This window comes from Elephas maximus, chromosome 7, assembly GCF_024166365.1.
Source record: "Elephas maximus indicus isolate mEleMax1 chromosome 7, mEleMax1 primary haplotype, whole genome shotgun sequence".
In the NCBI taxonomy this organism is placed as follows: Eukaryota; Metazoa; Chordata; class Mammalia; order Proboscidea; family Elephantidae; genus Elephas; species Elephas maximus.
Window position 1 is genome coordinate 137,560,666 of NC_064825.1, and position 27,647 is coordinate 137,588,312.

General features: G+C 54.3%; 1 protein-coding gene across 4 annotated transcripts; it reads left to right on the forward strand.

Annotated features, from left to right (window-relative positions):
- Window positions 1-1,316: 1,316 nt before the first annotated feature.
- RNH1 (ribonuclease/angiogenin inhibitor 1) lies at window positions 1,317-27,183 on the forward strand. 4 transcript variants are annotated; one of them, XM_049892989.1, is made up of 10 exons: window positions 1,317-1,407; window positions 10,925-11,030; window positions 11,928-12,098; window positions 12,313-12,483; window positions 12,958-13,128; window positions 13,816-13,986; window positions 14,127-14,297; window positions 14,556-14,726; window positions 26,401-26,571; window positions 26,879-27,183. In XM_049892989.1, exons 2-10 carry the CDS (start codon window positions 10,945-10,947, stop codon window positions 26,964-26,966), a joined length of 1,371 nt encoding a protein of 456 aa, XP_049748946.1. In that variant the 5' UTR covers window positions 1,317-1,407; window positions 10,925-10,944; the 3' UTR covers window positions 26,967-27,183. The 4 variants fall into 4 exon arrangements, with proteins under 4 accessions (XP_049748946.1, XP_049748947.1, XP_049748945.1 ...); XM_049892990.1 differs by lacking the exon at window positions 1,317-1,407 and adding an exon at window positions 3,134-5,262; XM_049892988.1 differs by lacking the exon at window positions 1,317-1,407 and adding an exon at window positions 5,294-6,149.
- Window positions 27,184-27,647: the final 464 nt, after the last annotated feature.

A 27,647-nucleotide genomic window follows, 5' to 3' on the forward strand; every position in this document is an offset into this window, starting at 1 on the left:
TTCATTAGTCACAACTCCAACAAGCCTTGTTGGTTGGTTTCCCTTAAAGCGAAAGAAAGCAACAAGAACAGGGGAGACCCGAAGCCAGGCCGTGGGTACCGGGCAGACACCACCCCTCATGTGCGCATTTCTAGCCCCGTCGCCATCGCTATATGTTAGAAAGGATGAACGTTTCTCGCGATTTCTTTATCCTTTTCTGAAAACCCCGGTTGTGTAGGACCTCCAGGGCACTGGTGACAGCTGCCGCCTGGAGAGTTGTCCCCACACGTGACCATGGGGCCAGCGCTGCAGGCAGGTGGCGTCCCTCCTCCCAGGCACCTGCTGGGTGCCAGCCCACAGACAGCCCTCAAATGATTTGTTAAATTAATTTTTAAAAAGCCAATTAAAGTCAGTACACTGCGTTTAGAAAACAGGGAAGAGAATAATACATTTAAACAAGAAACTTCTATCAAAATTGTTAAAATAAAAATTTGATACTTATATAAGTAAGTCCTGGGGAGTCCGCTTCATCCCTGACGCCCTCCTGCCTTTTTCTACAGCAGAACCCGGGGCTCCGGCCAGCACAGCCTCCCCATCGGCCCTTCCAGCAGGGCCAGTAGGAGGTGGGCAGCTGTCCTCACCCTCACTGCTGCTTCCAGACCACCCTTCCCTTCTCGCCCAAGGCTCCAGCCTTGCCGTGTGTCCTCCCACGTCGGTGGACACCTGGCCTCGCCAGCTCCCGGCAGGCTCTTGCTGTCCCTGCTCTTGTCTCAATTCTCCACGAAGCAGCCCCCAGCCCTGGCCTCAGGCCTTGCACCCCCCCTCCGCCGTGTCTCCCCCATCAGGCCGCCGTCCGTCCCAGCCAGCACGCCGCCGGTGCGAGCAGCCGCTCAGTAAGCGCCCGTGGCGTGCGAGCCCTCAGCGGGACCCCAGGCGAGGCGTCACCCACGCGTGGACGGCAAATGCGGCCTTAATGAGCAGCTTCACAGAGACAGACAGACAGACGACGGCCGGCGGATTTCGCCAATGAGGCAGGCGGCGAGCGCCCGCGGGGAGAGGGTCCAGAGACTCCCGTCGTGGTCACGCAGAGCCGGGCACAGGCCCACGCGTGACTCTGGACCCCGCCAGCCACGCCCACCCGACGCCCTAAGGCCCCGCCTCCGCCGGCGAGGCCCCGCCCTCCCGCCGCCAATGCCGAGCGCGGCCGCCCCGAGGCCCCGCCCCCACCGCGGCCCCGCCCGCCCCGCAGGCCCCTCCCCTCACCACCGGCCCCGCCCCGCCCCGCAGGCCCCGCCCCGCAGGCCCCGCCCCTTCAACCGCCCCGCCCCTCTCCCGGCCCCGCCCCTTCCTGCCCGCCCCGTCAGGAGCCGCCGTCTCCCGCTCTGTCCACAGACCAGTGACAGGCAATCGTCGGTCGCCGCGTCCGAGGTCAGTGACTCCAGCGGCCCTCAGCCGCGGGCCCTCGGAGAGCTGGCAGTCCGGGGCCCACCCTCACAGGCGCAGGCCTCGCTCCGGCCGCCGGTGGACGTGTGCCGGGCGCTGCTGGGCCCTCGGAGCCCGGGCTGAAGGGGCGGTGGGAGCGGCCATGTGCGGGGGCGGGGTAGGGGCGAGGGGCGCCCGGCGAGGGCGTGGGGGCGGGGCCTGCAGAGGCAGCAGCACCGCCCAGCGGACGTCGGCGCGCCCTGAGGACGTCATCGCGCCTGAGTGCGCCCGCCCCCGGCCTCGGCCCGCTCCCGGGGCATGCTGGGAGTCCCGGCGCGGCTGCAGGTGTGCGCCTGCGTGGTCCGCCCCTCGCGGCCGGCGCGCGGGGGCGCCTGGGTCTCCCCGTCGGCTGGCGCCGCGCAGGCCACGCGAGCGAGGCTCGGCGCAGCCACGCTTCTTCCCCAAACGCGTAACCCTTGGCCTTATTTCCCAAAGAGCCGCCCCCGAAGGGAAGCTCTGGCAGAAAGGCCTCGCCTGGGTCCCACCCCAGGGGTGTCGGGAGGGGCGGGGCACCTCGGTGACCTCAGATCGGAGAGGGGCGGCCCCTCGGGCACCCTCCGGTGGTGCCAGGCCCCCGAGAGTCGGCGAACGGGCGGCCCCTTCCCGGGGGAGGAGCACCCAGAATTTTGCATGCGCTCTGGTTTTCTGGTGCAGCCCACGGAGCAAGTCCCGCGCGGGGTGTGCGCACCGACTACGTCGACACCGTGCGGACGGAGCCGGGCCGGGCCACGGTACCGAGAGAACCGGGCCAGAACTCTGGCCCAGGTCCTCGCCTACGGCTCCGCTCGCCGCCTGGGGACCCTGGGGCGGTTACCTGCCTCCCAACTCAGCCCCTGCTGGAGCCCCGAGCGGCCGGGGGGCTGGGGCAGCGCCCCTAGGGGCCCAGGGCCAGGTGGTCCCAGGGTTGATTGAAGTGTAAAACGAGTCCTTCCAGGCGCTTGGAGGTAACTGTCTGGTACCAGCAGAGGTGCCTACGCGGTGCCGGGAGGGTTAAGGACAGCTCGGGCAGTTGAGGAGGGCACTTGGGCGTGTTTGGCTCTAGGATGGTGTGCCAGGAGGGTAACAGTGAGTGATCAGCTGCAGAGCCTTAAAACAGCTTAAGTGTCCACCATGGAGACTGGCCGAATAAACAATACATGCAGACAACCTCACACGATGTGGCCATTAAAATTACATTGTATACTTGATTCTTGAGTGAAAAGGATTATAATGTAACATACTAATGTCTTTCTACTATTGTAGCAAATCACCGCCGATGTAGTGGTTTTGCACAAGACAGATATTTTTATTTCAGTCTTTGGGAGGGCAGAAATCCAAAATAAGTCTTCCAGGCTAAAATCAAGGTGTCAGCAGAGATGGTTCCTTCTAGAGGCTCCCCAGGGCAGAGTCCATTTCCTTGCCTTTTCTAGCTTCTAGAGGCCACCCTCATTTCTGGGCTGGTCTGTGGTCCCTTCCCCATCTTGGAAGTGCATCACACCACCTCTCGTTCTGTCCTCGCACCTCTGACACACCTAATATCAGACTTTTTTTTTTTTTTTTAAAGTGTATGCGTGTGTAGAGAAGGTGTGGGGGCAAATACCACAGCATCAGCAGACCTGTGGGGGGGGGGGCGGGGGACTCTGGGCCTTTGGTTTCATTCTCTTTGCTTATCTCTGTTTTCTGGTTAATTTGTTGGGAGACTAGTACACGGAGAGGCCCCTCTCCTCCCCGGCCCACCCTCGGCCTCCATTAGTCTTCATCCCCCATCTACTCAGAGACCTAGCAGCCCCCTCCCTATGTCAGGGTAGAGGGTGCCACTCGCTGTCTTCACTCTGCAGCTTGTCCTGGGTGCCCACCCTGTGCCAAGCACTGAGCCCGACCTGCCCTGCCCCTGGAGAGCTCATCGGCTGGAGGGACTCAGATGTGATACAGCCTACCGGTCAGTTAGCCTCGAGTGTGACAGGTCCTCCCAAGAGGCATGAGGCTAGGACCAAGTCCAGTCTGGGGAAGTCGGGGAAGTCCCTTGGGCCATGGCTGAGCTCAGAAGTGGGGAACTGAAAGTGGCTGGAACTTGGGGAGCCTCCTGCTGCACCCAAACCCTACCCCTGGAAGTAAAACAAGAATTTCGGTCATGCCCACCAGCTTGAAGGCTGCATCCCAGCCACTCTCCCCACCCTCCCTGTGGAGCATTTTCGCTGATCCTGCTGAGAGACCTGCACTCTTGGGGTGCTGGGCTCTGAGAGGGGAGAAGGGCCCTCTCTCTACAGTGACAAAGGAGCAGGGCTGCAAACCACCTACTTCCCAACAGCTGGAAGCCCCACACACTCAGGCCCCGCCCTCTGCAATCACCCCTGGCACACCCTGGACCCCCAGCCCCAGTGACCAGGCTCTGCCTGAGTGCCCTCCAGGCACTCCACGCAAGCCTACTTTAAACGGATGAGTTCACCTGGGCAAGGACCCCAACTGCAAATCCACTATGGGGCAAATCAGTGGCCCTTTGTTTCTGCCACGCAGTAAAGAGCCACTTGCTGACCAGCACACTGAAGCCCCCACCCCACCTTGGTCCCTTCTCAGGTGATGGTGGCTCTGTCTTTCCATCACCTGGGCCAAATTGTGAGCCATCCTGGTTTCCCCACACACACTGTGAGCCATGCTGGTCTTCCATACACACCATGAGCCATCCTGCCCACCCACCCCCCATGCACTGTGAGCCATGCTGGTCTTCCATACACACCATGAGCCATGCTGGTCTCCCCCCACACACTGTGAGCCATGCTGGTCTTCCATACACACCATGAGCCATCCTGCCCACCCACCCCCCATGCACTGTGAGCCATGCTGGGCCACCCCCACTTCCATGGTGTCAGCTCCACCCTACTTCCTGCAGTGGCCCCCTGACTGTCTCCCCTCTCCTGCCTTCAGCCCTCACCCTGCAGTCTCTGTCCTTGATCCCCATACAGCCCATTCTCAACCCCGCAGCTGTGAGAACATGGCTCCTGCCACCCCTGTAGCAGCCTGGACACAGTGCTAGAGAGTATGGGTGAGATGCTCTAGGCCTTGTCTGGCAGCTGCCCTCCTGGCTCCAGTGATGGTTAGGCTGGTCGACAGGGTGCCTGAACGGTGGTTTTTAATAAGAAGGTACTTTCCACTCCTTTCCCTCCAGCCCCTAGCTGAGGGCTCACTCTCACCTCCTTGGTGAGGACCTGCCTCACCCCCTTCCTGGCCCCTCCAAGACCCCTCCCTGCCTCACTAATACTCTTGATTCCCCTACTTAATTTTTTCGATCGTGCTCATCACATTCTAAATACTATTAAATTTCCTTTTTACCCCGGCCTGGAACATAAGCTCTGGATGGTAGGGACTGTGCTCACTGCTGGAGCCCAAGTACCTGGAACAGTGCCTGCCGCACACAGTAGGGGCCACTTATGCCCAGTGCAGTGCTTTTCCAGACAAAGGCTATGCTACGTCCTGTTCTGCGCCTTAGAAACTTAGCAGCGCACTCTTGAGGGTCTCTAACTGGCAGAGCAGGGGCTTGCGGTAGTTATTTCCACTGACTGATGGTTATTGCCGGGTTGGCACTTCCAGAATGATGCAAAACCATACCGACTAAGTATCCAAGGTCACATGCTGAGGCCCCTCCTGGTTGGTTCGTCGGGGTGGGAGGGTGTAGGATGGGAGGGCCTGCAGGCCTTTGGAGACAGCCGGGCTGACCTCCCAAAGCCTGAATCACCACACCCTTCTGAGAGTCATCTTTCGGACATCTCCTAACAAATCTTTCGGACATCTAACAGAAATCTTGCGGACATCTCCTAACAGAAAGCGGTGAGTCAGGGCGCAGTTTTTTCTGTGCTCTGGGAGATTCCTGAGGGCCTGCTGGTGGGAGGCGGCCTAGGGAGGGAGGCTCTGCTGGGCGCCCCCACCCCTGCACCCTGCTCCCCTCTCCCGTGCCAGGCCCCAGGCTTTTGAGGCTTAGGGGCACGTGGTCCGGCCCCTCCCTTTCTGGGAGATAAAGTGACTCTTTGTGTCCACTCAAGGTGGCCCTTAGATTTGAGGCCAGAATGTGGGAAACCTGGAGGGGTAGTCGGGTTTTGCCCTGAGGCCAAGCACTGCAGACTTAATTAGGGGGAAATGGCTCAAAAACAGCCCCTGAGCAGCAGGTGGGCCCGAGTTTATGGGGCTTTAAGGCAGGGAGAAACCCGCTGCCTTCCAGTGGATTCCAACTCAGTGACCACGTGGGGTTTCCAAGGCCGTAAACCTTTAAGGAAGCCGACTGCCATATATTTCTCTGGCGGAGTCTCTGGTGGTTTCCAACCGCTGACATTTCAGTTAGCAGTCGATTGCTTTACACACTGCCAACCCTATAGGGAGCCCTGGTGGCGCAATGGTAAAGTGTTTGGCTGCTAACCAAAGGGTTGTCAACTGGAATCCACCAGCCACTCCTTTGAAACCCTGTGGGGTAGTTCTGCTCTGTCCTGTAGAGTCGCTATGAGTCGGAATCGACTGGACAGCGATGGGTAAGGCAGGGAGGGGCAGGGGGCAGACGCCTTCCGGAGGAGAGTGCCCCCAGCGGGGAGGGTCTGGAGGGATCCGGAGGAGCGGAGCCCCACCGCGCAGAGGCCCCACCCCGCGGGGACCCCGCCCCTCCGAGGTCTAGCCCGACCGGGCCCGCTAACCCGCAGAGGCGGAAGGAGCAGCAGCGGTAAAGCGAGGTGAGCGGCCGGCCCGGCGGGCAGGCCGAGTCTGACCCATCAAACCCGAAAATCGGGCGCGGCCTCCTGCTGACCCTGCGGGGCCGCGCGCCTGGGTGGGAAAAGGTGCTTTTCTGGATTTTTCTCGGCCCTTTAGCACGCGGCGGAGGGTCTGGAACCCGCGTGGACCCGACCTGAGAGCCGCGGTCGGTGGGTGCAGAAAGCGCCACTCCTCGGCTCCCCGCAAAGGCCCCTTTCCTGGCTCTTGGAACCTTCGCCACGAGCCTCTCTGGCCCCGTTCGTCTGAGCAAGGCCCTGTTTTTTTCTAGAAAATGCCCCTGTCGCGGGCCCCCAGGCCGCGGGTCTGACCGGGCCTGAAGACCATGCGCAGCCTCGGGCCTGTGCGCAGGGCGGCGGCTTCCCTGTCCAGCCCCAGCGGTCCCCTGCTGGCCCCCGGCCCATGGCTGGCTCCCCGCCCCCGGCGGCCCCCAGCCTGCTCCCTTTCCGCGCAGGCTCTGTCAGGGGCCCAGCCTGGGCGCTTTGGATCCCGCTGGGCTGCCACACCTCCTGGAGGTAACAGCACCTGCGGGTCGGGTCCCCAGACACAGGCTGGGTCGGTCCTGTGTGCCTGCTGGCCCCCTCCCGGCGCCTGCTGTCCACAGCCTGGCTAACTTCTTTGCCTCTCCTCTGAGTTGGTTCTCTGCAGGAGGAGGAGGAGGAGGGGTAACAACAGACCCCAGACTGCTGGGTTCTTACCCCAGGCCCTGACTGCAGGCCCCTTAGCCTCTAGGGGCCCCCTCCCACTTTACTTATTGAGTTTAGTTTGCCCCCAGACACCTATTCAGACCTGAAGTCTTGGGGTTCTTAAGGTTGGAGAGAGTCCAGCTTCTGTCCTCTCAACTCCTGGGCCTGTTCTCACATGTCAGAGAACCAACCAGGTTAACAGCCCCAGTGGTCAGATGGGGCTGCTCCCGGCTGTGTGTGGGGTCCTGATTCAGTGTACGCCCAGGGCCCCAATGGGCTTTATCACCATCTAGATCAGAGCCCTTAGCTGGGGCGGGGTGGTGGGGGGACAGGTTGTATGTGGAAGGTGATACTTGTGCGTGGCTTTCAGGGGACTCCCAGAGGGCAGTGACCCAGCGGCCGAGAAGTGGTCTCCTGTGTACTCGCGACGGGTTCTGTTCAACTCTGGGGGGGGGGGAGGGTCTACCCAGCTGCCCAGTGTCCTTGTCCCCACCCCCAGATCACCCCAGAAGGGCAGACCCCGAGCCCAGCCACGTGCTTTACCAGTATCCACCTGCCGAACCCCCAACCCCAAGGAGACATGAGGAGCTGTTGTACCATGAGGGGGTGTGATTTCTCACTGAGCCCCTCCCTTTTTTGGGGAACAGAGGAGCAGGAATGTCAGCCTGGGTTCAGGGTGGAGGCACCACCTTGGGTGAGAGCAACACTGGGGCTGTGGTGTGTGTGGGGTGTCGGGGCAGCCCCTCTCCCCTTTGGGGGATGTTGGGCTCTGCAGCCCCTGAGCTCTTGGGAGTCCCAGGGTTGGGGGAGTGGTGATCACACCCAGGGCTCCTGGGAGAGTGTGGCTGGGGTGGTGGCTGGGCAGACTCCAGTTCCTCCATGGGACAGTTGTGTGACCCTGGTGAGTTACGGACACCCCGCTTCAGTTTCCTCAGCAGACACGTGAGCTAAGAGGTGAACAGTGAATGTGGTCTCCGGGCTGGAAGTGGGTACTCCTTTCAGCAGCCCCTGGGTGGGTAGCATCGCACCCCAGCAGGGCCAGGCCATGCCAGACATGGCACAGCGAAGATGGATTCAGTGTTCTCACAGTGCAGTGGGATGGAAGGACTGTGTCAGGGATTTGAACTGTGCCTGGTAGGGCTGGTGACCCGAGGGGCCGTGGGGAGGAGGGGATGTTGGAGCAGAGGGTCAGCAGGTACAAACCAGAGGTGAGAAGATGGAGGTGATGTGGGGAAGGTGAGCTTAGGTCTTGGGTTCTTGGGGGCCAGAAGATGGGATGGGCCATTGGGAAGGGTCTTGTAGGCCAGCTGAGAGAGGGGAGACCTGGGAGCTCTGACTGCCAACACAGTGGGATGTGTAGAAAGGCAGCTGGGGGGAGGGGCCCAGGCGGCCATGGTGGGGCTTGGTGGGCTCCGTGTCTGCCCTCACACCAGTCTTGGGCGTGAGGGCTGCCTGTCCTGGGTGTGCTTGTTCCCCAGGTATACGTGGCACTGAATTTGAGCTGGGAGCCAAGTTCTGGCTGAGCAGGGCCTGGTGGGGGCCGGGGTCATCTGGCTGCCTCCCGCAGTTACAAAGTCTTCCTGAGTGATGAGCTCTGAGCACTGAGGCTGGCAGTGGAGGTGCCGGGAGTCCTTCCTCCCTAGGGCTATGTGCACCTACCAGGGTGTTTGAGGTAGAAAGCGCCACTTCCCCTTGGCAGTTTCCCTCTGTCAAGGTCCCTACTGTGGCAGCACCCTCTCGTGAGCTGGCCTAGCCCCGTGGGCGGCTTCCCCTCCTGACGGCTCAGGCTCCCTCAAAGGAAGTAGGCAGCAAGGCTCGTCCTCAGGGTGGGGTGGTGGCCAGCTGCCTCCCAGGCCTCCCTTCACTGACCCCACCATTCTCTGCTCTCTGGCACCTGCTGGACATGCGGGGGTCTCTGTGGGTCCCTCTTGACCACTGGGCCACTTCCCCTGCCCCGGCTCAGGTGTGGCCTGTGGTTTCAGGAAGTGTGTTCTGCCAAGCTGTGGTACCTCCTCTCAGGCCCTTCCCTGGAAACCCCTACCTGAGACCCCTCTCTGGGACCCTTTCCTGAAGCCCCTCCTTGGGACGTGCTGACCCACGTCCTGAGGCCTCTGTTCCACATCACAGCCCAAGTGGCTGTAAGTGAACAGGGTGGGCACTCAACTCTATGCCCCCTCAGGCCTCACGGAAGGGCCTGTGTACTGCCCCAGTTGATGGCACGTGGGACCTGCTGAGGGGACACTGTGGACAAGGGGATGCTGTGGGGATGGTGAGGGAATGTGGGGAATGCCTTGGGGGTGCGGATGAGGCGAGAACAGGGGGACAGGGACACCGTGGGGACGATGAGGGGATGTTGTGGGACCGGGGGGATGTGGGGCGACTGTGGGGATAAAGGGGGTGGGGGAAGTTGTGGGGCCGTTGTGGGGATGTGGGGGGATGTTGTGGGACCACCATGGGGATGAGAGAGGATGTTGTGGGGATGCGGCGGGGGGGATGTTGTGGGACCATCATGGGGATGAGAGGGGATGTTGTGGGGATGCCGGGGAGGGGGGACGTTGTGGGACCAAAACGGGGATGCAGGGAGATGTTGTGGGGCCACCGTGGGGATGAGAGGGGATGTTCGGATGTGGGGGGATGCTGTGGGACCACCATGGGAATGCGGGAGGGATGTTGTGGGGCCACCGTGGGAATGCAGGGGGATGTTGTGGGGATGCGGGGGGATGTTGTAGGACCACCATGGGAATGTGGGGGGGATGTTGTGGGGTCACCGTGGGCTTGTGGGGGGGCTGTTGTGGGGATGCGGGGGGATGTTGTGAGACCACCATGGGAATGGGGGGGGATGTTGTGAGACCACCATGGGAATGGGGGGGATGTTGTGGGGCCACCATGGCACGGCGTCACTCTTACCACCTAGGTTTTCAGTGTTTGCCCGAGGCTTCGGCCCTCCCTTGCAGCCCACCTGGCACAGGTCCTGCCTGGCCTGACCCTTCTAGAGGGCAGCTCTGATGGCAGAGCTCCATCCTCGGCTTGCTGCTGCTGTTCTTGAATGAGGGTCAACTTCCTGCCTGGTCCCCGCCCCCATCTCCCACCTCTTCCCCCCATCCTTGATGGCCGGGGTGTGGCAGGTGCTCAGGAAGTGTGACCACCGAGGTCTGGCACAGACATCTGATGACTAACCCAAGGGTGGGGTGGTGCCAGATATATGACTTTCCCGCTGAGCAGGTAGGCCCCCCAGGCTGGTGGTCCCTGAGCTCCTGGCCCCTGTACTCTGAGGCCTTGGGAGACTGGCCCTGGCAGACTGGTACCCTGGGACTTTGGTGTCAGGAGATGGGTTTCTTTGGGCTCCATGTTTGTCCCCTGTGAGGCCCAGGGGCCAGACTCTTCTGGGCTTTGCCTTGCCTGCCCTGTCCTGTCCAGGGCCTGTGGCTGGTGCCCACAGGAGCCATCTGACCACCCACTCACTGCTCCAGCTGGTGAGGTCCCAGGTCCACGCTCTTTGTGTCCCATGGGGCCTTCAGCCTCAGGACCGGCACAGGCCCAGCTTTGCAGATGGCGTGGTGGGACCCAGCCCAGCCCAGCACTCCCATTCCTGGAAACACAGGCCAGAGCAGGCAGGAAGAGGGTATCCCCCAGCTCTGTACTGACCCCAGGCTGGGGTCTCTGCAGATATTCAGGCTGTGGGCCTCCCGCAGCCTTGCACTGGTTCCTGTCCTTGCCCGGGCAAATGAGAGGCAGGGCGCTGGGTGGCGAACAGATTTGGGGTTCCCTGGAGTGCCCTTTTGGGTGGGGAGGCTGGGAGGAGAGTGCAGCCCTGGCATCTCGGGCACTATGGGTCTCCCCCTGGGCTGGGCTGGCATGCTGGGTCCCCCAAGTTCTCCTGGAGAGCCATACCTCCTGGCAGCCAGAGGTCCTGAGGGGCAGAAATGACACAGGTGCTCACCAAGGAAGGACTGAAGTTTTTCGTGCAACACCAGCCTTCTGGGTCCTGTTTGCTGGATCCCAGCCTGTCGTACGCTGAGGGCTTGACTGAGATATCCCCCCTCCACATGCAGAGAACCCGTCTTCTGTCACCATGAACCTTGATATCCAGTGTGAGCACCTGAGTGACACGCAGTGGAAGGAGCTCCTGCCCCGGATCCAGCAGGTCGAGGTTATCAGGTAGGCACGCCCCTCCCGGGAGGGTGCGGGGCAGGGGGCTGCTTGCTCAGCCCTGCGTGGTTGTGGAAACTTCTGGCATACCATCGTGTCCCTGCAGGACTGGCTTCCTCTCCTTGCATCTCCTCAGGGACAGAGGAACGTGGGCTGGCCTGGTCCTGGTCTCACATTTCAGCGTCTGTTTAGAAGTAGTTTCAGACACACAGAGGGTTGTAGAGTGACTCCTCGAGCCTGCAGACTGGCTGGCCCCTCACAGCTCGACTCACACAGTGGTCAGGACCTCCCTAATCACATGGTGTGTCCATGGCTGCCCAGCATCACCACTGTCGTCACTGTTCTTCCTGGTGACGGACCAGTGTCAGGGAGGATGCTGCAGGAGGCTCTGACACCCCATCTTCTCTGCCTCCCCGTTCCGTGCCATCAGGGGTCTGCCTGGTGGGGTCCCTAGCCGCACGCTCCTCCTGCGCTGCCTGGTGGCCATTCTTCTGCAGGCGCTGCTGTTTCACTCAGTTTACTGATGGGTTTCTTCAACCTTACTGGCCGAGGGCTCTCGGCATCGTGCGTCTGGTGCTCAGGCTGCCCTCCACCAGGCCTGTGTTGTCCGACAGCCCCTCTTCCCTCTCAAGTGCTTGGTCACTATCTTTGCAGGTGTGCTTTTCTCCTGCAGGGAGGCCAGAAGCATCTAGACTGCGTGACCACAGTGAGCTGTGGCCCAGAGGACACACGGAGAAAGATCTCCAACAGAACTGTCAGGAACCATTCTCACTGTTTCCTGTTTCATTTTTTAAAATACCCTGGCTCTCGCCCACTTTGTTGATGTCTTGGCACTAGTGGGCTGTGGCGTGTGGCCTGGACACCCCGCGGGCCCTGGCCCACCCTAAGTGAGCGTTCTGTCCGCAGGCTGGATGACTGCGGCCTCACGGAGGCCCGGTGCAAGGACATCAGTTCCGCCCTCCAGGCCAACCCATCGCTGACAGAGCTCAGCCTGCACAACAGCGAGCTGGGTGATGCTGGAGTCTGCCAGGTGCTGCAGGCCCTGCAGGGCCCTGCCTGCAAGATCTGCAAGCTGAGGTGAGCGGCCAGGGCCAGCGCTCACCCACGGGCAGGAAGCCCTCCCAGCTGCTCTCTTATCACTCGGGGCTCATTGCACTGTCCAGTCCCCTCTGCGTGCCTCCTCCTGCCTAAGGCTGGAGACCCCAGAGCTCCCACAGTGGAGAGTCTAGATGGCAGTGGGGGGCAGGGACAGGGGCTTGCTGCAGGGGCTGGACTCAACCGCAACCCCCAGCCTCCAGAACTGCTCCCTGACGGCGGCCTGCTGCACGGTGCTGCCCGGGACGCTGCGCTGGCTGCCCACCCTGCTAGAGCTGCGTCTAAGCGACAACCCCCTGGGTGACGAGGGGTTGCAGCTGCTCTGCGAGGGGCTCCGGGACCCCCAATGCCACCTGGAGAGGGTGCAGTGAGTCCGGCCCCTATGTGTGTGCTGTATACAGGGTCCCTGGTGCCTGAACCCGCCGGGGGTGGGGGGTCCCTGCTGCACCCAAAGCCCTGCGCATCAGATGGCAGTCCTGCTCCCCACACGCTTGCCCCTCAGATTTGGGTCGTGCCCCCTCCCTCAGTGGGTGAGCCCCCCACTCCACCCAAATGCTCCCCTCCTCCGTTAGCAAGCCCCTCTCTGCGCCGAGGCTGCGAGGGGTGGGCTATGTGCTCGGGGACCAGCTGTCCTCCCGTCCTCCCTCGTGTCGCCCCCGGGAGGGGCTGGGCGGAAGTGGAGCTGAATCAGCTGTGACTTGGCTCTGGTATTTGGGGCAGTGCCGGCAGCAACACACAGGGCGGAGGTTCTGGGCCTCCTGGTGGAGGTGGCACTCCGCCCCCACTACTGTCTCCTCGCCCTGTGGGGAGGCCCGAACTTTCCTGCGCCCCCTTCCCACAGGCTGGAGTACTGCAACCTGACTGCTGCCAGCTGCGAGCCACTGGCTGCGGTGCTGCCGGCCAAGCTGGGCCTCAGGGAGCTCGTGCTGAGCAACAACGACCTCGGTGAGGCGGGTGTCCAGGTGCTGTGCCGCGGCCTGCTGGGTGCCACCTGCCCACTGGAGACGCTGAAGTATGCGGGGGGACGTGAGGGTGGGTGGGCGTTGCGGTGGGGTGACCCCCGGTCCAGCATTCTGATTCGGCAACAACTCCCCAGCTCTTACTGCATCTTGAATTCTGTGCTCAGTAGACTGAGGGGAGAGACTAGCCCCCTTGGGTACGAAGATGCAGATAGTGCTCCACATAAACGGAGACCCTCTTTCCCCTGGCTGTCACCTCGAATTCCCGGACTCTCGGGGCCCACATGTGGGATGCTCCCCTTTTTCTGTGGTTAACTTCCTAAAGCCACTGTTCCCTGGAAGGTCAAAGCCCTTTACCCTGTCTCCCCCCCACGCTGCAGTCAGCACCACAGACTGGATGGGGGGCAGTGTGGCTGTCCATGGAAGGTCACGTCCTTTAGCAATAGTGCAGGAATAACAAGTCCCAAGACTGAGGAAAGTGGAAGGAGCAGAAGTGGAACTTAGATGCGATGTCTGAGCAGTTTTGGAGACTAGAAAGCATTTGGGTGTGGAGATCGGGAGAAAGACATGTCTCCAGCTGGGGTGGAGCTGCAGAGCAGGACCTGGGCGAGGGGACTGTGGACCACTGGCCCTTCTCCCCACACTGACACCCTCGCTGTGTCACCCCACACCCTCCCCCTGCGCCTGATGCTGCCCCCCTCCACGTCCTGCCCTGAGCACCCCCCATCCTGTCTCCCCAGGCTGGCAAGCTGTGGCGTCACGGCGGCCAACTGCAAGGACCTGTGCAGCATCGTGGCCACCAAGGACTCGCTGCAGGAGCTGGACCTGGGCGAGAGCAAGCTGGGTGACGCGGGCATGGCTGCACTGTGTCCCGGGCTTCTCAGCCCCAGCTCCAAGCTCAAGACCCTGTGGTGAGTCTGTCTCGGAGGGGTCCTGACTGGGCATGGTCTGCTTCACCGGCCTGAGAGGGGAGTCAGGGAGGGGATGTGTCTGGTGGAGCAGCCAGGTGGCACAGACACGCGGAAGTGACTCCCTACCCCCACCCCTGTAGGCTCTGGGAGTGTGACATCTCTTCCGAGGGCTGCAGGGAGATCAGCCAGGTCCTGCGGGCTAAGGAGAGCCTGAAGGAGCTCAGCCTGATGGGCAATGAGCTGGGGGACCAGGGTGCACGGCTGCTGTGTGAGGCCCTGCGGGAGCCGGGCTGTCGGCTGGAGTCACTGTGGTGAGTGTGGTGGGCACTGGGTATCCTGTCATGGGGACCCGAGTAAGGGGCATGGCCCAGGGGGACAATTCTGGAGGCCAGGAGCCAGATCAAGGGGGAAGGTGGGGGAGGAAGAGGAGGAGGCTGAAGCCCCTGGGAGCTCCAGGCTGAGCCGTGCAGACAGGTGAGTTCTTGGAGACATTCCTGCCCAGGTCTGCATGGGGCCCCGGGATAGGAGGTGTGGCCCACCCAGGACCACAATCCCGTTTGTCCTCATAGGGTGAAGGCCTGTGGCTTCACGGACGCCTGCTGCCCAGACTTCAGCACGATGCTGGCCCAGAACAAGTTCCTCCTGGAGCTGCAGCTGAGTAATAACAAGCTGGGGGACGCGGGTGTACAGCAGCTCTGCCAGGGCCTGAGCCAGCCCGGGGCCACTCTGCAGATGCTCTGGTGGGTGCCCATGTGCACGTGTGTGCATGTGCAGGCAGGCAGGGTGAGGCCAGGGCAGCCGGCGCACGCTGGCTCACACCCCCAGCGTGCACACACAAAATTTCCACAGCTGCCATCCTCCCGACGTCTCTGCACCGTCACCTGGTCACAGCCATGCTCCTGTGAGCGTGGCCCTTGCGCTTTGTCCGCTCCCTGTTTTCCTTGGCTCACGACTTGTTCCTCAGGCCGGCCGACAGGCATGGATCTCCCTCACAGCACCTCCAGTGACATCAGGCACCTCTGCGTGTCTTCTTTCTTGGTGACGCCCTCTCACGTGCATCTGGCCTGGCAGCACGTGCTCTCCCTGGTAGCTCTCTACCTCCTCGACATAGGGGCCTGTCTCTGGACCCCCCGTTTCCTGGTTTCCTCCCTGCTTCTGCTGACATGTGTTCTCTGGCAGCTTCCTAAGAGAGGGCTGTGAAGAAGATCTTTGGAGGCCTTCACTCCTCCCTCTCCTCTAATTGTTTGCTGGATGTAGTGTTCCCCTCACACGTGGAAGGCACTGCTGCGTCATTTGCTAGCTCCCGTGAGGACTGCTTTCTGGTTCTTACTCCCTTGTGATCCTTTGTGTGCAGTCTGTTTTTTCCCTCTGTTCACTGTGCTTTGGCGCTTGATGTTCCTCGCCCTGATGGGGGTCTTTTTTCATTACCGTGCTAGACATCTGGGAGGCCCTGGTTCCTGAAACCCATGATCTGCTAGAAGCAGGGTTTCTCTGATGATGTTGCACATCTTTTCCTTTTTCTCTGGAGCACCCGGGACTCTTATTAGGTTTTGTGGACCAGCCCTCTTATTTTCTGCTCTGTCCTGTTTTGTTCCTCTTCAAATTTTTGTTATTTTTGGGAGACATTATCAACCGTATTTTCCAACCTATCTGCTGAGTCTTTTGTTTCTGCTCTCATATCCTCTTTTATCGTGTGTTCTCTGTCTTGGTCTGCGGTCTGCATTGGAGAATTGGATACCTGGCCATCCTTGGGTGGGTGCTAAGAAGCCCCGCGGAGCTGGGCCTGCAGCTGAGCTCAAGGGTGGTGCCTGTCACCAGCAGTTTCTAAAGGCCTTCCTCCCAGAGAGGAATCCTCCCGCCTCCTGGCTCAGTGGGGGGGTGGGGGGGGGCTCATCCTGGCTGCCAGCGTCCTTGGAGGCATTCTGGGAGCCAGGTGGTGGAAAGAACACTGGATCCTGGTCATTGTGTAGACTTGACTCTGTTCAAAGGAAGCCCTGATTCCACTCCATCCTCTTGTGATGCCTGGTGTCCCCAAGACCAGAGTCTGGAGTACAAACTTTTCAAGGAGTAACCCCGTCTTAGGTTGAGAGGGCATGGGCTGTCAGCCAGCCACATGGGACCTGACACTGCCCCTTTGCTCTCCAGTCCAGTCCCTAGTCTGCTGTTCCAGCTGGACCTCGGCAGTCCTGTTGCCAACTGCTGGAGCTGAGGGGAGGCACAGCGCCTCACCGAGGCAGGTGGCTCCTCCCCCCGTCAGGAGTGGGTGCTGCATCTGCCCTTCCCCATCCTCCTTCCTTTGGCCTGTACGCCATGATCTTTCTCTTGCGCCTAGAAGCTTCTGTCCATCCACTGTGTGCCCTCTGGCCATCCTCCTCCTCCTCCTCCTCACGGCCAGGCTCAGGACATGAGGGCTCAGGACCTCAGCGCTCCTTGGTCTCCCCAGCACCTGGCACTGCACTGGTGGCTTCCTGAGCCTGCCGGCCAGGCTCACAGCACTGGAGTGGTGGGGGAAGCACATCCAAAATCTGTGTTAGTTTCCCGTGGTTGCTGAGACAAATTACCACAAATTTGTTGGTTTAATTCAACAGGAATTTATTCTTTTATAGTTCTGGAGATCAGAAGTGCAAAATCATCATTGAGTCCAAATGGAGGTGTTGGCAGGGCCACATTCCCTTTTTGCTTCTTCCCAGCTTCTGCTGGCTCCAGGTGTCCCTTGGCTTGTGGCAGCATCGCTCCTGTGTCTGATTCCTGCCTGCACATCACCTTCTCCTCTGTTCATGTCAAATCTCTTTCTGCCTCTCTCCTATAAGGACTCTTCTGATTGAATTTAGGGCCCACAGGGATAATCCTGGATAATCTTCTCATCTCAACATCCTTCATCACATTTGCAAAGATCCCTTTTCATTATTATAACAACAGTTCTAGGAATGAGGACCTGATATCTTTAGCGGCCATTATTCAGCCTACTACAATCTGCCCTCTGGCCCCAAAGATTCATGTCCATCCCCCATGCAAATACATTCACCCCATCCTGACATCCCCTAGAATGTCAAACCATTAGAGCATCAACTCAAGAATGTCATCTAAATTATCAGCTCAGGAGTTCCAGATCTCATCATCCAAGTCAGCCATGAATGAGACTGTAGGTAAGGGCCATCCTGAGGCAAAACTCCTTTACATGTCTAGACACATGAAACTAGAGAACAGGTTATCTGTTCCCAAAATACAGTGGTGGGGCAGAGTTAGGGTAAGGGTTATAGACACTCCGTTCCAAAGGGGGGTAAATGGAGGGAAGAAAGGAATCACTGGTCCCAAACAATTTCAAAATCCAGCAGGTAAAATTCCTTTAGGTTTCAAGGCCTGAGAATATTCCTCTGTGGCCTCATGGTCTGCCCTCGGAGTGGTCCTCCCTTTTTCTTGAAGCCAGGTTTGCAGCTGAGTAGTTCTGTTAGCCTGTTTCCTACTTGAAGAATTTTGGGAGTCTAACAGTCTTATTTCATCCTGTCTCTAACCCCTCCTGGCCACGCTGGCATTGTTTCTGCAGTATAAACTTATCAAAAACCTTGTGGGTCTCCTGTGTATATTATGACTCATGCCATTAGACAAGAGAGTCTGCCACAGGTCTTTCCTGGGTAACCTCATCTCTGTTCTTGACAGCTGCTGAGATGGTTGAGGGAATTCTTTTTTTGTGTGTGTGTGTTTTAAGTGAAAGTTTACAGCTCAATTTCTCATATAAAAATTTATACATATATTGTCATGCGATCCTATTTGCTATCCCTGTAATGTGACTGCACATTTCTCCTTTCTACCCCAGATTTTCTGTGTCCATTTATCCAGCTCCTATCCTTTCTGCCCTCTCATCTTACCTCTGGACAGGAGCTGCCCATTTAGTCTCGTTTATCTACTTGAACTAAGAAGCACACTCTTCTCGAGTATTATTTTATGTTTTATAGTCTGGTTTAGTTGACATTGGGAATGGATTTAGTTCTGGGTTAACAGAGTCCAGGGGCCATGTTTTCTGGGGTTCCTCTATTATCAGTCACACCAGTAAGTATCGCCTTTTCATATGAATTTGAGTTCTGCACCATACTTTTCTCCTGCTCCATCAGGACCTCTCTGCTGTGTTCCCTGTCAGGGTGGTCACTGGTGATAGCTGGGCACCATCTAGTTCTTCTGGTCTAAGGCTGATGGAGTCTGGTTTACGTGGCCCTTCTGTTTTTGGGCTAATGTCTTCCTTGTGTCTTTGGTATTCTTCATTCTCCTTTGCTCCAGGTGGGTTGGGACCAATTGATGCATCTTAGATGGCCACTTGCAAGCTTTTTTAAGACCCCAGATGCCACTCACCAAAGTGGGATGCACATTTTAATGAACTTTGTTATGTTAGTTGACCTAGATGTCCCCTGAAACCATGGTCCCCAGACCCCCACCGCTGCTACTCTGTCGTTGAGTTCTTGAGTCACATACCTGATTACTCACACTAGCATAAGGTTGTCCAGCCACACCCTTCGTCCTCTCTCCAGAGCACACTTTGCTGACAGCTCATCTAATTTTGGCATTATTTGCAGTCTTAGTAGACCGAGAATTTCCCCAGTCATCAAGTGCTGGTTCCTTCTGGCTTAACAGTTCTTTCCTGAATTTATCTCTTTCTTTTTGCATTTTACTGTAAGCAGCACAGAGAAACGAGGCTGCACCTTTTTTTTTTTTTTTTTATAATAACTTTTATTAAGCTTCAAGTGAACGTTTACAAATCCAATCAGTCTGTCACATATAAGTTTACATACATCTCACTCCCTACTCCCACTTACTCTCCCCGTCTTGAGTCAGCCCTTTCAGTCTCTCCTTTCTTGACAATTTTGCCGGCTTCCCTCTCTCTCTATCCTCCCATCCCCCCTCCAGACAAGAGTTGCCAACACAATCTCAAGTGTACACCTGATATAATTAGCTCACTCTTCATCAGCGTCTCTCTCCCACCCGCTGACCAGTCCCTTTCATGTCTGATGAGTTGTCTTCAGGGATGGTTCCTGTCCTGTGTCAACAGGAGGTCTGGAGAGCATGACCGCCGGGATTCCTCCAGTCTCAGTCAGACCATTAAGTTTGGTCTTCTTATGAGAATTTGGGGTCTGCATCCCACTGCTCTCCTGCTCCCTCAGGGGTCCTCTGCTGAGCTCCCTGTCAGGGCAGTCATCGATTGTGGCCGGGCACCAACTAGTTCTTCTGGTCTCAGGATGATGTAGGTCTCTGGTTCATGTGGCCCTTTCTGTCTCTTGGGCTCTTAGTTGTCATGTGGACTTGGTGTTCTTCATTTTCCTTTGCTCCAGGTGGGTTGAGACCAATTGCTGCATCTTAGATGGCTGCTTGTTAGCATTTAAGACCCCAGACGCCACATTTCAAAGTGGGATGCAGAATGATTTCATAATAGAATTATTTTGCCAATTGACTTAGAAGTCCCCGCAAACCATGTTCCCCAGACCCCCGCGCTTGCTCCGCTGAGCTTTGAAGCATTCATTTTATCCCGGAAACTTCTTTGCTTTTGGTCCAGTCCAATTGAGCTGACCTTCCATGTATTGAGTGTTGTCTTTCCCTTCACCTAAAGCAGTTCTTATCTACTGATTAATCAATAAAAAACCCTCTCCCACCCTCCCTCCCTCCCCCCCTCGTAACCACAAAAGTATGTGTTCTTCTCAGGTTTACTATTTCTCAAGATCTTATAATAGTGGTCTTATACAGTATTTGTCCTTTTGCCTCTGACTCATTTCGCTCAGCATAATGCCTTCCAGGTTCCTCCATGTTATGAAATGTTTCAGAGATTCGTCACTGTTCTTTATCGATGCGTAGTATTCCATTGTGTGAATATACCACAATTTATTTACCCATTCATCCGTTGATGGACACCTTGGTTGCTTCCAACTTTTTGCTATTGTAAACAGAGCTGCAATAAACATGGGTGTGCATATATCTGTTTGTATGAAGGCTCTTGTATCTCTAGGGTATATTCCGAGGAGTGGGATTTCTGGGATGTATGGTAGTTCTATTTCTAACTGTTTAAGATAACGCCAGATAGATTTCCAAAGTGGTTGTACCATTTTACATTCCCACCAGCAGTGTATGAGAGTTCCAATCTCTCCGCAGCCTCTCCAACATTTATTATTTTGTGTTTTTTGGATTAATGCCAGCCTTGCTGGTGTGAGATGGAATCTCATCGTAGTTTTAATTTGCATTTCTCTAATGGCTAATGATCGAGAGCATTTTCTCATGTATCTGTTGGCTGCCTGAATATCTTCTTTAGAGAAATGTGTGTTCATATCCTTTGCCCACTTCTTGATTGGGTTGTTTGTCTTTTTGTGGTTGAGTTTTGACAGAATCATGTAGATTTTAGAGATCAGGCGCTGGTCGGAGATGTCATAGCTGAAAATTCTTTCCCAATCTGTAGGTGGTCTTTTTACTCTTTTGGTGAAGTCTTTAGATGAGCATAGGTGTTTGATTTTTAGGAGCTCCCAGTTATCGGGTTTCTCTTCATCATTTTTGGTAATGTTTTGTATTCTGTTTATACCTTGTATTAGGGCTCCTAGGGTTGTCCCAATTTTTTCTTCCATGATCTTTATCGTTTTAGTCTTTATGTTTAGGTCTTTGATCCACTTGGAGTTAGTTTTTGTGCATGGTGTGAGGTATGGGTCCTGTTTCATTTTTTTGCAAATGGATATCCAGTTATGCCAGCACCATTTGTTAAAAAGGCTGTCTTTTCCCCAGTTAATTGACACTGGTCCTTTGTCAAATATCAGCTGCTCATACGTGGATGGATCTATGTCTGGGTTCTCAATTCTGTTCCATTGGTCTATGTGTCTGTTGTTGTACCAATACCAGGCTGTTTTGACTACTGTGGCTGTATAATAGGTTCTGAAGTCAGGTAAGGTGAGGCCTCCCACTTTCTTCTTCTTTTTCAGTAGTGCTTTGCTTATCCGGGGCTTTTTTCCCTTCCATATGAAATTGGTGATTTGTTTCTCTATCCCCGTAAAATATGACATTGGAATTTGGATCGGAAGTGCGTTAAATGTATAGATGGCTTTTGGTAGTATAGACATTTTTACTATGTTAAGTCTTCCTATCCATGAGCAAGGTATGTTTTTCCACTTAAGTATGTCCTTTTGAATTTCTTGTAGTAGAGCTTTGTAGTTTTCTTTGTATAGGTCTTTTACATCCTTGGTAAGATTTATTCCTAAGTATCTTATCTTCTTGGGGGCTACCGTGAATGGTATTGATTTGGTTATTTCCTCTTCGGTGTTCTTTTTGTTGATGTAGAGGAATCCAAGTGATTTTTGTATGTTTATTTTATAACCTGAGACTCTGCCAAACTCTTCTATTAGTTTCAGTAGTTTTCTGGAGGATTCCTTAGGGTTTTCTGTGTATATAATCATGTCATCTGCAAATAGTGATAACTTTACTTCTTCCTTGCCAATCCGGATACCTTTTATTTCTTTGTCTAGCCTGATTGCCCTGGCTAAGACTTCCAACACGATGTTGAATAAGAGCGGTGATAAAGGGCATCCTTGTCTGGTTCCCGTTCTCAAGGGAAATGCTTTCAGGTTCTCTCCATTTAGAGTGATATTGGCTGTTGGCTTTGCATAGATGCCCTTTATTATGTTGAGGAATTTTCCTTCAATTCCTATTTTGGTAAGAGTTTTTATCATAAATGGGTGTTGGACTTTGTCAAATGCCTTTTCTGCATCAATTGATAAGATCATGTGGTTTTTGTCTTTTGTTTTATTTATGTGATGGATTACATTAATGGTTTTTCTGATATTAAACCAGCCTTGCATACCTGGTATAAATCCCACTTGATCAGGGTGAATTATTTTTTTGATGTGTTGTTGGATTCTATTGGCTAGAATTTTGTTGAGGATTTTTGCATCAATGTTCATGAGGGATATAGGTCTATAATTTTCTTTTTTTGTAATGTCTTTACCTGGTTTTGGTATCAGGGAGATGGTGGCTTCATAGAATGAGTTGGGTAGTATTCCGTCATTTTCTATGCTTTGGAATACCTTTAGTAGTAGTGGTGTTAACTCTTCTCTGAAAATTTGGTAGAACTCTGCAGTGAAGCCGTCCGGGCCAGGACTTTTTTTTGTTGGGAGTTTTTTGATTACCGTTTCAATCTCTTTTTTTGTTATGGGTCTATTTAGTTGTTCTGCTTCTGAATGTGTTAGTTTAGGTAGGTAGTGTTTTTCAAGGAATTCATCCATTTCTTCTAGGTTTTCAAATTTGTTAGAGTACAATTTTTCATAATAATCTGAAATGATTCTTTTAATTTCATTTGGTTCTGTTGTGATGTGGTCCTTCTCATTTCTTATTCGGGTTATTTGTTTCCTTTCCTGTATTTCTTTAGTCAGTCTAGCCAATGGTTTATCAATTTTGTTAATTTTTTCAAAGAACCAGCTTTTGGCTTTGTTAATTCTTTCAATTGTTTTTCTGTTCTCTAATTCATTTAGTTCAGCTCTAATTTTTATTATTTGTTTTCTTCTGGTGCCTGATGGATTCTTTTGTTGCTCACTTTCTATTTGTTCAGGTTGTAGGGACAGTTCTCTGATTTTGGCTCTTTCTTCTTTTTGTATGTGTGCATTTATTGATATAAATTGACCTCTGAGCACTGCTTTTGCTGTGTCCCAGAGGTTTTGATAGGAAGTATTTTCATTCTCGTTGCTGTCTATGAATTTCCTTATTCCCTCCTTGATGTCTTCTATAACCCAGTCTTTTTTCAGGAGGGTATTGTTCATTTTCCAAGTATTTGATTTCTTTTCCCTCGTTCTTCTGTTATTGATCTCTAGTTTTATTGCCTTGTGGTCTGAGAAGATGCTTTGTAATATTTCGATGTTTTGGACTCTGCAAAGGTTTGTTTTATGACCTAATATGTGGTCTATTCTAGAGAATGTTCCATGTGCGCTAGAAAAAAAAGTATATTTTGCAGCAGTTGGGTGGAGAGTTCTGTATAAGTCAATGAGGTCAAGTTGGTTGATTGTTGTAATTAGATCTTCCGTGTCTCTGTTGAGCTTCTTACTGGATGTCCTGTCCTTCTCCGAAAGGGGTGTGTTGAAGTCTCCTACTATAATTGTGGAGGTATCTATCTCGCTTTTCAGTTCTGTTAAAATTTGATTTATATATCTTGCAGCCCTGTCATTGGGTGCGTAAATATTTAATATGGTTATGTCTTCCTGATCAATTGTCCCTTTTATCATTATATAGTGTCCTTCTTTATCCTTTGTGGTGGATTTAAGTCTAAAGTCTATTTTGTCAGAAATTAATATTGCTACTCCTCTTCTTTTTTGCTTATTGTTTGCTTGATATACTTTTTTCCATCCTTTGAGTTTTAGTTTGTTTGTGTCTCTAAGTCTAAGGTGTGTCTCTTGTAGGCAGCATATAGATGGATCGTGTTTCTTTATCCAGTCTGTGACTCTCTGTCTCTTTATTGGTGCATTTAGTCCATTTACATTCAGGGTAATTATAGATAAATAAGTTTTTAGTGCTGTCATTTTGATGCCTTTTTATGTGTGTTGTTGACAATTTCATTTTTCCACATACTTTTTTGTGCTGAGGCGTTTTTCTTAGTAAATTGTGAGATCCTCACTTTCATAGTGTTTGACTTTATGTTAGTTGAGTCGTTACGTTTTTCTTGGTTTTTGTCTTGAGTTATAGAGTTGTTATACCTTTTTGTGGTTACCTCATTATATACCCCTATTTTTCTAAGTAAAAACCTAACTTGTATTGTTCTATATCGCCTTGTATCACTCTCCATATGGCAGTTCAATGCCTCCTGTATTTAGTCCCTCTTTTTGATTATTGTGATCTTTTACCTATTGACTTCCATGATTCCCTGTTATGTGTATTTTTTTTTAATTAATCTTAATTTGTTTGTTTTTGTGATTTCCCTATTTGAGTTGATATCAGGACGTTCTGTTTTGTGACCTTGTGTTGTGCTGATATCTGATATTATTGGTTCCCTGACCAAACAATATCCTTTAGTATTTCTTGTAGCTTTGGTTTGGTTTTTGCAAATTCTCTAAACTTGTGTTTGTCTGTAAATATCTTAATTTCGCCTTCATATTTCAGAGAGAGTTTTGCTGGATATATGATCCTTGGTTGGCAGTTCTTCTCCTTCAGTGTTCTGTATATGTCGTCCCATTCCCTTCTTGCCTGCATGGTTTCTGCTGAGTAGTCAGAACATATTCTTATTGATTCTCCCTTGAAGGAAACCTTTCTTTTCTCCCTGGCTGCTTTTAAAATTTTCTGTTTATCTTTGGTTTTGGTGAGTTTGATGATAATATGTCTTGGTGTTTTTCTTTTTGGATCAATCTTAAATGGGGTTCGATGAGCATCTTGGATAGATATCCTTTCGTCTTTCATGATGTCAGGGAAGTTTTCTGTCAGAAGTTCTTCAACTATTTTCTCTGTGTTTTCTGTCCCCCCTCCCTGTTCTGGGACTCCAATCACCCGCAGGTTATCCTTCTTGATAGAGTCCCACATAATTCTTAGGGTTTCTTCATTTTTTTTAATTCTTTTATCTGATTTTTTTTCAGCTATGTTGGTGTTGATTCCCTGGTCCTCCAGATGTCCCAGTCTGCATTCTAATTGCTCGAGTCTGCTCCTCTGACTTCCTAGTGTGTTGTCTAATTCTGTTATTTTATTGTTAATCTTTTGGATTTCTACATGTTGTCTCTCTATGGATTCTTGCAACTTATTAATTTTTCCAGTATGTTCTTGAATAATCTTTTTGAGTTCTTCAACAGTTTTATCAGTGTGTTCCTTGGCTTTTTCTGCAGATATCCTAATTTCATTTGTGATATCATTAAGCATTCTGTAAATTAGTTTTTTATATTCTGTATCTGATAATTCCAAAATTGTATCTTCATTTGGGAAAGATTTTGATTCTTTTGTTTGGGGAGTTGGAGAAGCTGTCACGGTCTGCTTCTTTAAGTGGTTTGATATGGATTGTTGTCTCCGAGCCATCACTGGGAAACTAGTTTTTCCAGAAAATCCGCTAAAAAAAAAACTGCAGTCAGATCCCTATCAGAGTTCTCCCTCTGGCTCAGGCTATTCAGATGTTAATGAAGCCGCCTGCGTGCAGTCCAAATCCCTGTGGGACGGTTCCCCGGCTCGGGTGCTGCTCTTTCTGCTCCAAGATCAGTCACTGCCTCCCGGGGACTTCTCCTAACGGCTGCGTCCCACGCCGCCCGTGGAACCGGCTAGTCCCCCTCCCGGGGTTAGTTCAGGGGGGTGGAGCAGGTCTCTGTGCTTGTGCCGTACCTGACTGGTATGCTGGCTCCAGGCTCTGGAAACAATCGCTGCTTCCCCGTATTAGTTCGTTCTCCGTCTCTAAATCTGTGTTTGTTGTTCAGGGTTCGTAGATTGTTATGTATGTGATCGATTCACTTGTTTTTCCGTGTCTTTGTTGTAAGAGGGATCCGAGGTAGCGTCTGCCTAGTCCGCCATCTTGGCTCCGCCTCCGAGGCTGCACCTTTAATACTTTGCTTGGAAATTCAGCTAAACATCCAAGTTCACTGCTCATAAGTTCTTTCTATGCAACGGTAGGGCTGAATTCAACCAAGTTTTCTGCCATTATCAGAGTTTCGCCTTTATTTCCAGTAACATGTCCTTCATTTTTTCCTGAACCGAGGCCTTTGATGCTCATATTCCCACCCACAGTCTGTTTATGGCAACAAACGTATCCTCAGATGACACAGGCTCACGTCATCTCTACCACGCTCCCCGTGTCCTTCTGAGCCCTCACCAGACGTCCCTTTGACGTCGTGTTTGTACCAAGTTTCTTCCAGGCAGTCTATGCTCTTTCTGTCATGTTCCAAAAATTCCTCCAGCTTCTACCCATAATCCAGTCCACGGCTCCTTCCACATCTTCAGGTATTTATCACACACCTAAGTGTGGAGGTCTGAGGCTTCTGCAGGGACAGCCTCCGGAATCTGCGGTTTCCTCCTGTTGTCGCATCCTGTCACTGACGCTCTTCTTCCAGAAAGGCCTCTGGTGGCACCTCCACTAGAGGAAGCTGGGATGCAGTCCAGGGTGTCCTGGCCTCAGGCGAGTGCACACCAGGCTGTGCCCGCTGAGGGAGACTCTGTGCCTACCCTATGTGGGTGGGGATGTCATCCTGCCCTCCTGGGGCCAGTGGTCTGTCCAGGGCCACAGAGGGTCTCTGGCAAACACCACAGAGGGCTGCGATCTGGGGCAGCAGCCTACCCTGCTGCGGGACCAGGGGTATTCAGGGCTCTGTGGCATCGCTGGTGGCCTCGAGTCCTGTGTGTGGGGCCCACACCCATCCTAGACACAGGTGGGGAGGCGGAGACCCAGGGGCACTAAGCTAGCTCGGGGTAGACACACACCTGTCTTGACCTCTGATCTACTCTGCTGCCCAGCCTGGGTGACTGTGATGTGACAGACAGCGGCTGTACCGCCCTCGCCTCGCTCCTGCTCTCCAGCCGCAGCCTGCGTGAGCTAGACCTCAGCAACAACTGCATGGGTGATGCGGGCGTCCTGCAGCTGGTAGAGAGCCTCAGGCAGCCGGGCTGTGCTCTGCAGCAGCTGGTGTGAGTGTGTGGGGTGTGGAGGTACAGGTCCTCCCATCACTGAGTGGCCTTGGCTGTGGTGTGAGTGCGGGGTGGGGAGTGTGTGGGGTGGGGAGGTACAGGTCCTCCCATCATTGTGTGGCCGTGGCTGTGGTGTGAGTGCGGGGTGGTCAGTGTGTGGGGTGGGGGTACAGGTCCTCCCATCACTGTGTGGCCCTGGCTGTGGTGTGTGTGTGGCCAGGGTGGCCCAGGGGCCAGGCAGATGGGGAGTGGGGTTGGACAGGTAGCACTGAGGTCTTGGCCCATGCCTGTCCTTGTCTGTGTGCAGCCTGTATGACACCTACCTGAGCGAGGCGGTGGACGACTCCCTGCAGGCCCTAGAGGAGAGCAAGCCTTCCCTGAGGATCATCTCCTGAGGAGGGGCTCCCACTGCGGCCCCCGCAAACACGCTGTCCAGGATGGTATCTTGGCCGCTTGCGCTGCCGCTCGCCCCAGGGCACGCTCTCAGCTCTGAGTGTCCTTCCTCGGTTTGACTAAAGGAAACTTCCTAACTGACTTATTTCCGTGGGAAAATCTTAGACACTTTATACTAATTAAAGCGCTTTTTGGCAGGAGTCCTGTCCTTCCTCACGGAGCCCTGCGTGGCCCTGTGCTGATTCTCTATGTCGGTCTCCTGAGACTGCGTCCCCCCAGACTCAGCAGCTCCACAGAGCCCAGACAGCTCGTGCTTCCCCTGGGCCCAGAACCCGGGCTTGGTCAGGTGTGTCCCTTGCTCAGGCCTCATGGCTGCAGTCCAGTGTGGCTGCTGCAGTTCTCCTCTGAGGCCTGGTCATCATTCAGGCTGACTCAGTGTCTTGGTTGGGCCCATGGCTCCTGGGGCCACCCTCCCCATGGGCTTTAACTGACTCCAGTCCAGCCACAGACCCCTCTCACTCAAGTCGACCTCACCATGACGACACCCCACCCCTGTGCTGTACACTGCTGTTAGGGGCCAGTCGGGGCCCTGCCCACACCTGGGCACCCTGCGGGTCTGCACACAATGCCGTGCCCCTGCCTGCTGTCGTCTCTGCCCTGTGGGCAGTGGGCACCTCCCTGCC

Coding starts and splice junctions, on each gene's coding strand:
- RNH1 (XM_049892989.1), top strand. CDS start 10,945: ATGAACCTTGATATCCAGTGTGAGCACCTGAGTGACACGCAGTGGAAG. Junction 14,298..14,555: donor TGTCGGCTGGAGTCACTGTG/GTGAGTGTGGTG, acceptor TTGTCCTCATAG/GGTGAAGGCCTGTGGCTTCA. Junction 14,727..26,400: donor GCCACTCTGCAGATGCTCTG/GTGGGTGCCCAT, acceptor TCTGCTGCCCAG/CCTGGGTGACTGTGATGTGA.